This window comes from Phoenix dactylifera, unplaced genomic scaffold, assembly GCF_009389715.1.
Source record: "Phoenix dactylifera cultivar Barhee BC4 unplaced genomic scaffold, palm_55x_up_171113_PBpolish2nd_filt_p 000881F, whole genome shotgun sequence".
NCBI lineage: Eukaryota > Viridiplantae > Streptophyta > Magnoliopsida > Arecales > Arecaceae > Phoenix > Phoenix dactylifera.
In genome coordinates, this window is record NW_024068244.1 from 144733 (window position 1) to 154724 (window position 9992).

The window sequence follows — 9992 nt, forward strand, 5'->3', positions numbered from 1 at the left end:
AGGAATAGAGAATAGAAAGGGAATGTGGAATGAGAGTTGTGATTCCCTCATTCCCTCTGAGTCTGTCACATGAAAAGGCCACTGCATGATTTATCTGGATCCTCTTTTCCCTTGTCAGTTCTGGACATCTCCCTACTCCTTATGAGGCGATTTTGGGGCAGGTCCCCTATTCAACAGACAACTCCCCTTCTTCTCATTAGACTCCACAGAAAAATCCAAAACCCATGCCCTCTGACTGTAGGCCTATAGTTATATTCTTAACAGCTATAATTACATCTAGCCCCCCACCTTCTTCTGTTTTAATTATATTTTATTTGTTTTTCTAGCCGGGTCGCAAGATTATCTTAACCCTAACTCCTCTCCCTTAAAACCCATCTTCTTGAACATCAAGCCAAGAGCTTCCTTTCCCTCTTGGCTTTCTTGTCCGTCCTTTGCTGCTGCTGCTGCTGCTGCTGAGAAGAGAAGAAGCCCTTCTCTTCTAATTTCAAGGTTTGTTTCCCTTCTGTCTGAGTTCTTTTTTTTTTTTTTATTCCCTGAGTTTTATGCGGAGAGAATATGAAAAGTAGGTTATTCTCCATGACTAACATCTAAGCCATATGTGATGTGGTAGAAAATGTAGTCATCTCTTCCTTCCATTGTAATACAACTCGAAAAATTAAGTAATTAGTTTTCTGATACATATTCCAACTCTTCTCTCTACTTTTTATGGTTCCCATTGCTTATGTTTTCAGATCATAGAGTAGGCAATTATGCTTCCAGGCAACGGGCAGCTCACCGTGCCTCCGGGCTTCCGATTCCACCCAACAGATGAGGAACTCCTCTACTATTACTTGCGGAAGAAAGTGGCCTATGAAGCTATAGATCTTGATGTTATAAGAGATGTGGATCTTAACAAACTCGAACCATGGGATCTTAAAGGTTAGATATTTTGTTCTTCCATGTTAATTACTCCTCGTCTAATATGATCTATATAAAGATCCTTCTTCTTCCTCTTTTTTTTATGCGTGTGTGTGCGCGTGTTGGTGGGTTGGGGGGTGGTGGTTTAGGATGATTTGTGTAAAGATTAATGGCAGATGCCCAAGATTGTCAGTGTTTAATCCTATTTTAGCTGCTCAAGGGAGGGTAATCTTCTATTGATTGTTGATTTGTTACCTCCATAACACCTTAGAAGACAAAACTTTACAATATGAACTCATGGAGCTATTATAGTTCACTCCATGTTCATAACTGAAGCTAAATGGTTACTGATGTCATGCAGACAAGTGTAGAATTGGATCCGGGCCTCAAAATGAGTGGTACTTCTTCAGCCACAAAGACAAGAAATACCCAACCGGAACACGCACCAACAGGGCGACAACTGCCGGTTTCTGGAAAGCAACAGGGAGGGATAAATCTATCCACCTCAGCAACTCAAAGAGGATTGGCATGAGGAAAACCCTAGTCTTCTACACCGGGAGAGCACCTCATGGCCAGAAGACTGACTGGATCATGCATGAGTACCGCCTTGATGATGAAAGTACAGAGGTCCAGGTATCATAAATCGGTTCTTCCAAGCCTAGCAACGGCAATCTATTCCTTCTGATGCATGGCTGGATCTTTTCTTTTTTTCATTTCTTGTTGCAACCTAAGGACTTAAACCTAGGGGTATGACTCTCTTACAGATGCACCGCTTACTTTGAGTTATGTTGATGGTAATAAACTAAAATACATGATATATCACTACAGTTGGCACAAGAAACCCTAGATCATCAATAATAGTCCATAGATTTACCCAACATATTTGTGCAGTCATTATGTTACTCTCTAGTTACCATTATCTTTCCTTTTTCCTCCCTCCTTTTTTCATCAGAGTGGTCCTAATTATATCAGAGAACATACAGTGGGAAAATAAGCCAAAAAATACCCTATTTATTCAGATGATGTGTATTGAGAAAGTTGAGCACTGTTTTAACTGAAACTTAACTAACCCAGCTGAACTTTACACTGGTTTTGGTCTGTGGTCTTTGATCTTGTTTCGATGCTTTTTTCTATGCTTATCTTTGTTGTTTTCTTGGAGGTTTTGTCTTTGTCCATTTGTTTTATGAGCTGTATCTTCTCACTGTATCCATCTTCCTAAAGTTCTCGACTCTCTTAAACGGCAGTCTCCTTGGGTGAAGCTAGAGGTTCTATGCATGTTTCCCTTTAACTTTATTATTTGAAACCTTCATAATAATCTGCAGCAGCATTCCTCGTATTCACTCAAAAATAAATGATATCTCCATTTTTTTCCCATCCTAACCCTTATGCTAAAATTTTATGAGACTAGTTGTTCCTCTATATTTTTACTGCAGGAAGATGGATGGGTTGTTTGTAGGGTATTCAAAAAGAAAAACCATCAGCGCGGCTTCCCTCCCGAAGCCATACTCGAAGATGACCTGCTTGATCCCTTGAGGGCAAACGGGTATGTTTCCATGGAGCAGAAGCAGAACTTCCAGCTGCCGTGCAACTTCTCCTTTGACAACAGCATGCATCTTCCGCAGCTGCTGAGCTCTGAATCCACCATCCCTCCTCTCATGTCTCCGGTCTCCATGAACGCTCTCGACCTCGAGTGCTCCCAGAATCTCATGAAGCTGACATCGGGTAATGGTGGAGGGCATCTCCCACACGAGAGGTTCACTGGAGATTGGTCAATCTTGGACAAGCTCCTTGCGTCCCACCAGAACCTGGACCACCTCATCCAGAGCAAATGCAACCCATTATCTCAGCTCATGGACATGGGTTCATCAGTTCAAAGGTTCCCATTGCAGCATCTTGGCTGTGAGGCTGACCTCTTGAAATTTTCTAAGTAAGATCGCTCCTGAGTTATTTTGTTTAAGAAGGGTGTTAACTATGTCTGGTGGTTTGAGGGTTTAAATGTATATATATGCATTTGTTTGGGCCAAGATCTTTTTCTAGTGGTTTTAACAAGGATTTTATATCTGCATTTGGTCTAAATCGTGCAGGCTAGGATACTCCTAGGGCTTTTCAAAGAACCTTGCCCTCTTTTTTGCTCCTTTTTTTCGCTTCCTTTTCTGCTATGATCCTTGCCTTTCCTTAAGACGCTATTGTGTCTTATTTCTAGATGCTAAAAGAAATTAGCTATTTCCTTCGGTGCATGTGCTAAAAATGTAGATGGGCATAAGACAAATAATTTTGTAGAGTAGTGAAGTTCTTATTTGGCCCATTTCATTATGTGGTAATTCTGGGAGCATATATAGGCAGAAGATCTTGAATCTTGTAAGAAGGGGGGTAAATGTTGGTCACCTAGGAGCACTAGGTACCATCTATGATCTCTCAGAAATACATCAACTGGATTTCACCATGAGTTTCCTGAATGGTACACAGCTAACCATAGGAGGCAAGAGTGGCTTGTGGTTCACCACCAGTGCACCAACCGAGCTGCATTGAGAGCTGGAAGACTTCAAAGTTCGTGTTATACAAGGAAACGCGAGTGGAAGACCCTTACTATTCCTTTAAGTTGAATGGAAAGAAAGAGGAGAAGCCCCTCGCAAAATGTTTATTTCGTTTGATGATTTGCAAACCATTTCTTGCTAAGGATAAACCTCTTTCCTTAGTAAGGATTTGATGAATTAAACTGAAAATACCAAAGAAAACCGACAAAAAACGGTGGCAATATGGACGACGATATCTACAAGAAACATTAGAGAGAGATTTCTCCAAAATATATTTCTTTTTTAGTGAAAATATACGATATGGGCATTTGAGGCCACCATCACTAATAAATTTGTAACATGAGTCTACTGAGAAGATGTCATTTTGAGTGAGCTTCCATATTGAGCATCCCCAATCCGAGCTGGTCTAATAGATGTAAGACTACCCCGAAGTTATCTCCAGCTGGTTCTCTCGCTGTCTAGTCAAAGGGGCCTCTACGTTTGATGTTCCAATTCAGAGCTCGCCTGCACCATTGAGAGGCAACCGAGCAGTTTTGTTTCAAGGCCGCAGCATATAGATGCAAGTGGTATCGTGCCAAGCCATGTGTCCTCCCAGAATCGGACGTTAATGATAACCAGTTCCAAAAGGCTCCCAAATGTTTGCTTGTCCTTCCAAAGACCTTTTTCGACTCTCATCCCCAGCTTTCAGTGTAACGCCCCTCTTCTTGTTTTGACTGGATAGATGTTTTTCTAGTCCGAATATGTAAGAATCAGCAGTGTTTTGTATAGATTTCTTCCATATCTATTAGTTTTTCCTTTATAAGCTCATCATATCTTCATCTGAGATTATGGGCTCTCCCTCCAGAGAACATCCGGCATTATTCAGCGACAGTATCTTAGTCTGTGACAAAGAAGAGCAGAGGAACACTTGGTGAAAGAAACCAGTTGAAGTTCAAATATGAAGCGAAAGGTCTATATCATGATAAGCTTAGCCAGGGACACGCTGTGCCGTGAAGAACTGCAAACCTAGGGAAGATTAACATCTGGTCTCTGAATCACCTCAGCATGTCCATCGTAAATATCTAGAACAGCAATGGTGGAGAATGGCCGGCCGGAACAATCTGCGATAAGCGATCGTACAAAGAAAACCTTCCGGATCAGGAACCAGCGGATGTGGAGATTGCCCACGATCAGGTAGCAACTCGGAGACTCGGGAGTCTGAGGAACAGAGGAAGGTCGCCGATGGTACTGGTTCTGGTAAGAAAGTTTGGGTGAAGGTGATACAAGGAAGGAGGTGATGTGAGTAAGGGGGAAACTCGGAAGATGACGGCGGAGCAGATAACTGGTTTTGGAGAAGCGTTTCTCCGATGCGGTGGTTTTCTCCGACGAAGAGATGGATGCGGTGTGTGGGAAGTGGCAAAACTTTCTGCTGGGAAAATTTTTTGGTTCATCTATCCGAAGGTAACTTGCGTTCCGATTCGAGATTGAAGAAAATAACGACCATGCGTCTTCACCAGACGGCCATGGATCGCCGCGGGCAAATCCTTGGATAGGGGCTGTATCTTTCGCGCGAAAGAAGGATTCACTTGGTGCAGATCCACCATTGGATCTAGAGATGTCAGCAAGATGAATTCGATTAGCGAAAAAATCGAAATCAAACTTGAAAGTCATCGTCGCCCCGAAGCCTAAACCAAAACGGAATGATTTCTGAATTTTTTTTTAAAAAAATGGCTATAATTACCACCGATAAAAACCATAAAATCAAAATTAAAATCCAAAACCTAAAATTATTTTTTTATTCATTTCAAAATTTTAATATATAAATATTCAAATTAAGAATATCAACTATAATTTTTATATAATTCATACCTACTTAATAAATAAATATAGGATTTTTTGCATGGATACCTTTCTAAATATCGAATTTTGTATGAATACACTTTCAAAATTGATATTTGCATGTATACTCTCGTAAAACTCTGTTATTGTACAAATACCCTAATATAACAGTTGTTCTAACGCTATTAAAAAAATCATATTTATATTAATTAAAAATAAAATAAAAATTTGAAATGATGTTATTATCATACTCTTCCCGCCCCTCCCCTCCCCTCCCCTCCCCACCCCACCCCCCGGTGCCCGGCTTCCCCCCCGGCCCCCGCATATCAGGATCCCGATCAGGGCGTTCCACACAGCTGTTCTTGCGCCAGAAGAAAGAAGAAGAAAAAGAAGACAGGAGCTCCACACAGCTATGCTCTGCTTCAGAATCTCTTGGGCCCAGAGAGAAGAGAGAGAGAGAGAGGACTGCTGGTTTGAGTTGGAAAGAAGGTGGCTTGTCTAAGGATCAGAAATGATGCTAAGTAGGTATGATGCTAAGTAGGTGGCTTTAACAGCACTGAGTTGGTGGTAATGGAAACAGAAAAAGAGAAACAAAATCAGGATAAAGGCTGCACAAAGCCACCTAAAATCCAGCAAAAGCTCAGAGAAATGAGTTTGCTTTGTGATAACAAGCAAGAGAGTCTTTTCTTTTTTTGTGTGTGTTGGTGGTACTATTGTCGTTTTTAAGTGAATTTATGGCGGGTTTTCAAGGCAGACAGGAAGGAGATATGGGTTTCTTAGGAGCTTGTTAGCTTGTTCCCATGGCCTTATTATTCTCTAAAGGGAAGGGAATTGCCGGCCAATGAGGAGGAAGAGCCCTAAGAGGAGTAGGGTTCAAGTGTGGAAGGATAGCAACAAGCATAGGTTTACAGAATCCAAAGGAACCTCGGCCTGTCAGGATTCTCTCTCGATCTATCACACTGTTGATACCTCTGGTGTCTCAGTAGTTGGGTTTTTTTTTTTTCCCTTCTGTTTTTTGATTGTTTCTTTTAACTTTTGAAGGGAGAAAGTGAGGGAACACTCAACTAAATATGGGTCATGTGCCAGTTTTCTGCAATGGAATTGGATTTTGGAAAAAGGTCTGGCTTGTAGACGGACTCAGTTAGTAGGTCATGGGTCACCTATTTTGACTGAAGGTCAATTGCAAGTCTTTCGAGTCGTGGATCGCCAAGCACCTCATAATTATGATATGACTAATTAGATTTGCCCAAATTCTTATCCAAAAGCGTAGTAAAGTTTCTACTTACTTGTATATCCTTATAAAAATTTCTATTTGCACGCCTATCAATTAAGGATATTTTAGTCATTTTAATTTAAAACCGTTAATTTTTTAACGGCGTTAGATGATATAGATACATATGCAAAAATAAGAATAAAAAGAGGTAGAATAGCAAAATAAATATTTGACGAAGGTATACATACAAATATTAATTTTGGAAGGATATTCACGCAAAACCCTATATTTAGAAGGGTATTTATGCAAAAAAACCCATAAAGATATGCAGAAAGAATAACACAACCATCGAACAAACTCAATAATTCTAAACTAATAATACAACCATCCAACAAACACAATAATCCAAGCTATAAATAAGTCCAACTACATGTAAAAAAAAATCCAACTGATGTAGTAATCATGAAGAAGATCCAAAGGAAGAATAAAAACGGTCTCTCAAGCCTCTAGAATTTGTCCATTTTGTCATTTACTCATCCATAGTCTTATGTACGATCCAGATTGAATAAGATACAGAGCTAGAATTTATACTAAATATAAAAGATACTAAGATATATCAGGTACGTTCGATTTCGGGTTCGATTTCATATCGGAGAATTTACCAAAATCGAATGGGAAACCGAATGATTTCTTATTTTTAAAACCATCATCATTTAATTTCGTTAAAAACCGCTTTGTTTGATTCCAATGGATACAATATTCGGATATCCGTCCCTGTTGATATTCTTGATTGGATCACCGATCGCACAACTCTTAAACTGCTCCAAACTCTACATAGGTCCATTTGCACAGATCTCAAAGTGGTCAGTAGGTGCTCCAACGATCGATTTGCGAAAGATGCAATCCCAAGCCCAATCAGAAACTTTTAGGATGGTACAACCAGGCTCAAAAGTCCTTATTGCAAACGACAATACGCTTCATGCAGCTCTAACCCAATCTCAACAACCAAATGGTTTGGCCCAACCCAATCAGAATTCATCTGATAATTTAGGTCAGCCACAATGACAGTACGAAGGTTGTCGACACGTAGGCTTCGAATCATCTCTCAAATGTTTGGATCCCTAAAAGGAGCAATCTGCAGCGTATCTTCATCCCCGAGCTTTGGGATGGTGGACTTTTTGCAGGATGGTGGACTTTTGCAGGAGAAGAGAGGCACGAGCCTCCATAGGGATGCAAGGAGGGAACGTAGGTGATCATACAAGCTTGTGCATTGTTGGTTTATGATAAACTCCTCTTTATTATTATTATTATTGTTGTTGTTGCAAGAAGGTAAACTTTTCTTTACCACCCCCATCTCCTTAGGAAAAATTTCACACATTGTCTGATATTATGGGCTCGTTTGGTTCGCGGGAAGTATTTTCCCTTCTAGGAATATAATTCCTGGGAATCAGATTCCTAGGAAGAGGATACCTAGGAAAGTACTTTTGGCATGTTTGGTTAACCATGGGAAAGTGACAAATTTCCAAAGTGCTTATGTTTGGTTGACCATCCACTTTCCTAGGAAAGTTATGTATAATTCCTATTATGCCCTTAATAAAAATTAGGTCTTTAATGCCTCTTTAATGCTTCTTTAATGCTGAAGGGTCTTTTTGGGAAAAAATAAAAAAGAAGTGATTCCCACCTCATGGGAAAGTAACTTTCCCATGTTTCTCATGGGAAAGACTTTCCCATGAAATGTGGGAATCATGTTCCCATGGGAATACAACTTTCCCATCTCTCTCCTTTGAAAACTCCAACCAAACAAGAGGCATTTCATTACTTTCCCGTTGACCTCACTTTTCCCCCTCCTTTTCCTGCGAACCAAACGAGCCCTATATAGAATGGTATAATCGGCTGCAGAGTAAGATCGACTGTTCCAGAATCATTAAAAACAACTACTAACAATAGTTACCAAAAAAAACAAGCACTTTGCAGAAATTCTAACGCCTAGATCGGTTGAGCGTGGACCTTCCCAGGATTTGATTTGAGGCTGGCAAGATACACTTCGGTTTTTGACTCTCTTTTTTTTTTTTTTTTGGAATGGAAGGGCTTATAAGCAATTTTATTCATCTCTAAAGAGAGACATAACGACAATACTGTCACTGAATCAAGAATACGCCAATTTTTATTTCTTTTTTCTTTATCATTTTCTAGTAAAGTCAATAAACTGGGATCATGCAAATAAAAGGACACAATGATTTTAATAGGGCTGCCAAAGCATGACTTTATGATGGCAACATTCCAAGCCCTACAGGAGCTATTCTTCAGAAATCCCAGAGTCCATAACCATTTTTCATATATCCTCCTAAATCTAGAACTTCATGTTTTGATTCACTTGCTTGAACTAGATTATCTTTTGCATGCAGATCATTAGTTTAAAAATCTACCATAGTAATCAAAATATGAGACATTTCTCTGTAGAAGTCATTGAATTTAATTTATCGAATCTTTTTTAAAAAATCAAAAAATAAAATTGATCCTTTTTTATTCTTTGTTTTTTTGAACCTCAGTGGATATGGGTCATGATTCATGAACAGCTTTCTGTTGGTCACGACTGCTCTTGAAGTAAACTGAAACCAAATATTCCACGACAGCACGGCCCATCTTTGTCTCATTGTATACTCTTAATAAAGAAAGCCCAATTGTGGAAACAACCAGGTCACCCTAGTCCCTAGCAAGTGGACGATTGAGCTAGTTCTACGCTTCGTTATCGTACCATTAGAGGCTGTTTGGTCCGAAAAATTCTACTAAGACAGGCATAGAAACAAGCCAAATAAATGATTGTTATGAAGAACGGTTGTTTCGCTGCTTCCTGTAAAACCGGTTTTGTTAGAATTGGTAATTCGTAAAACCTAAAAAATCAATTGTATAAGAATTACATTTTTTATTATTTTTATAATATTTTTTTTCCTAAACAAGTGTCTTTTATAATTATCTATTTTGGGACTGAGCAACCAAACAATGTGGCTGGTTGACTGGCTTGCAGCCATGTCTCTTCTCCCTCCATTATACAATTGGGTCCACTCAAATTTAATTCAATTCAATATTTGATTGAGACAGGTTCAGTGCATCATGTTCTTCATCTGTCTGCTTAGATATGGAATCTTTTTTCCATATATAATCCGGACATACTTATGCATCCTAAGACATCTTGGCTAGCATGTTATTACCGGTGTCTAATAATTGTCGTTCTTTTTGTTCATTATCTCACTAACAATTTCAAATAACTAAATTTTAAATTTTTAGAGACAAAAAATAATTAAACTCTTTTTATTATTTTTTACAAACTAGTTCATCTCAACCATCGCTATATAACTAATGCAAGACTAACTCAAAATTTTTTTCAAAAAGATTAGACTTTGGATTCTTTAGTTCCATATAAATATTTAGAATTTATCTATTGTATAGTGGATGTGGGACTAAATGCATGCATGCTAAACTCGAGTTTTTGTTTGCATGTGCGGCAACCCTGGGTAGTTCACTCGATGGCA

At 39.2% G+C, this 9992-nt stretch overlaps 1 protein-coding gene across 1 annotated transcript; it reads left to right on the forward strand.

Moving 5' to 3' along the window:
• The first annotated feature begins 279 nt into the window (after nt 1-279).
• Nucleotides 280-3128, forward strand: LOC120107487 (protein SOMBRERO-like). Its single transcript, XM_039120775.1, has 4 exons — nt 280-489; nt 732-918; nt 1259-1530; nt 2331-3128. Exons 2-4 carry the CDS (start codon nt 750-752, stop codon nt 2826-2828), a joined length of 939 nt encoding a protein of 312 aa, XP_038976703.1. The 5' UTR covers nt 280-489; nt 732-749; the 3' UTR covers nt 2829-3128.
• The last annotated feature ends 6864 nt before the right edge of the window (nt 3129-9992 follow it).

Bases quoted from the DNA above. Each gene is read 5' to 3' on its own strand.
- LOC120107487 (XM_039120775.1), top strand. From the start codon at position 750: ATGCTTCCAGGCAACGGGCAGCTCACCGTGCCTCCGGGCTTCCGATTC. The intron at 919-1,258 runs GTTAGATATTTT...GATGTCATGCAG, and splicing joins CGAACCATGGGATCTTAAAG to ACAAGTGTAGAATTGGATCC. The intron at 1,531-2,330 runs GTATCATAAATC...TTTTTACTGCAG, and splicing joins ATGAAAGTACAGAGGTCCAG to GAAGATGGATGGGTTGTTTG.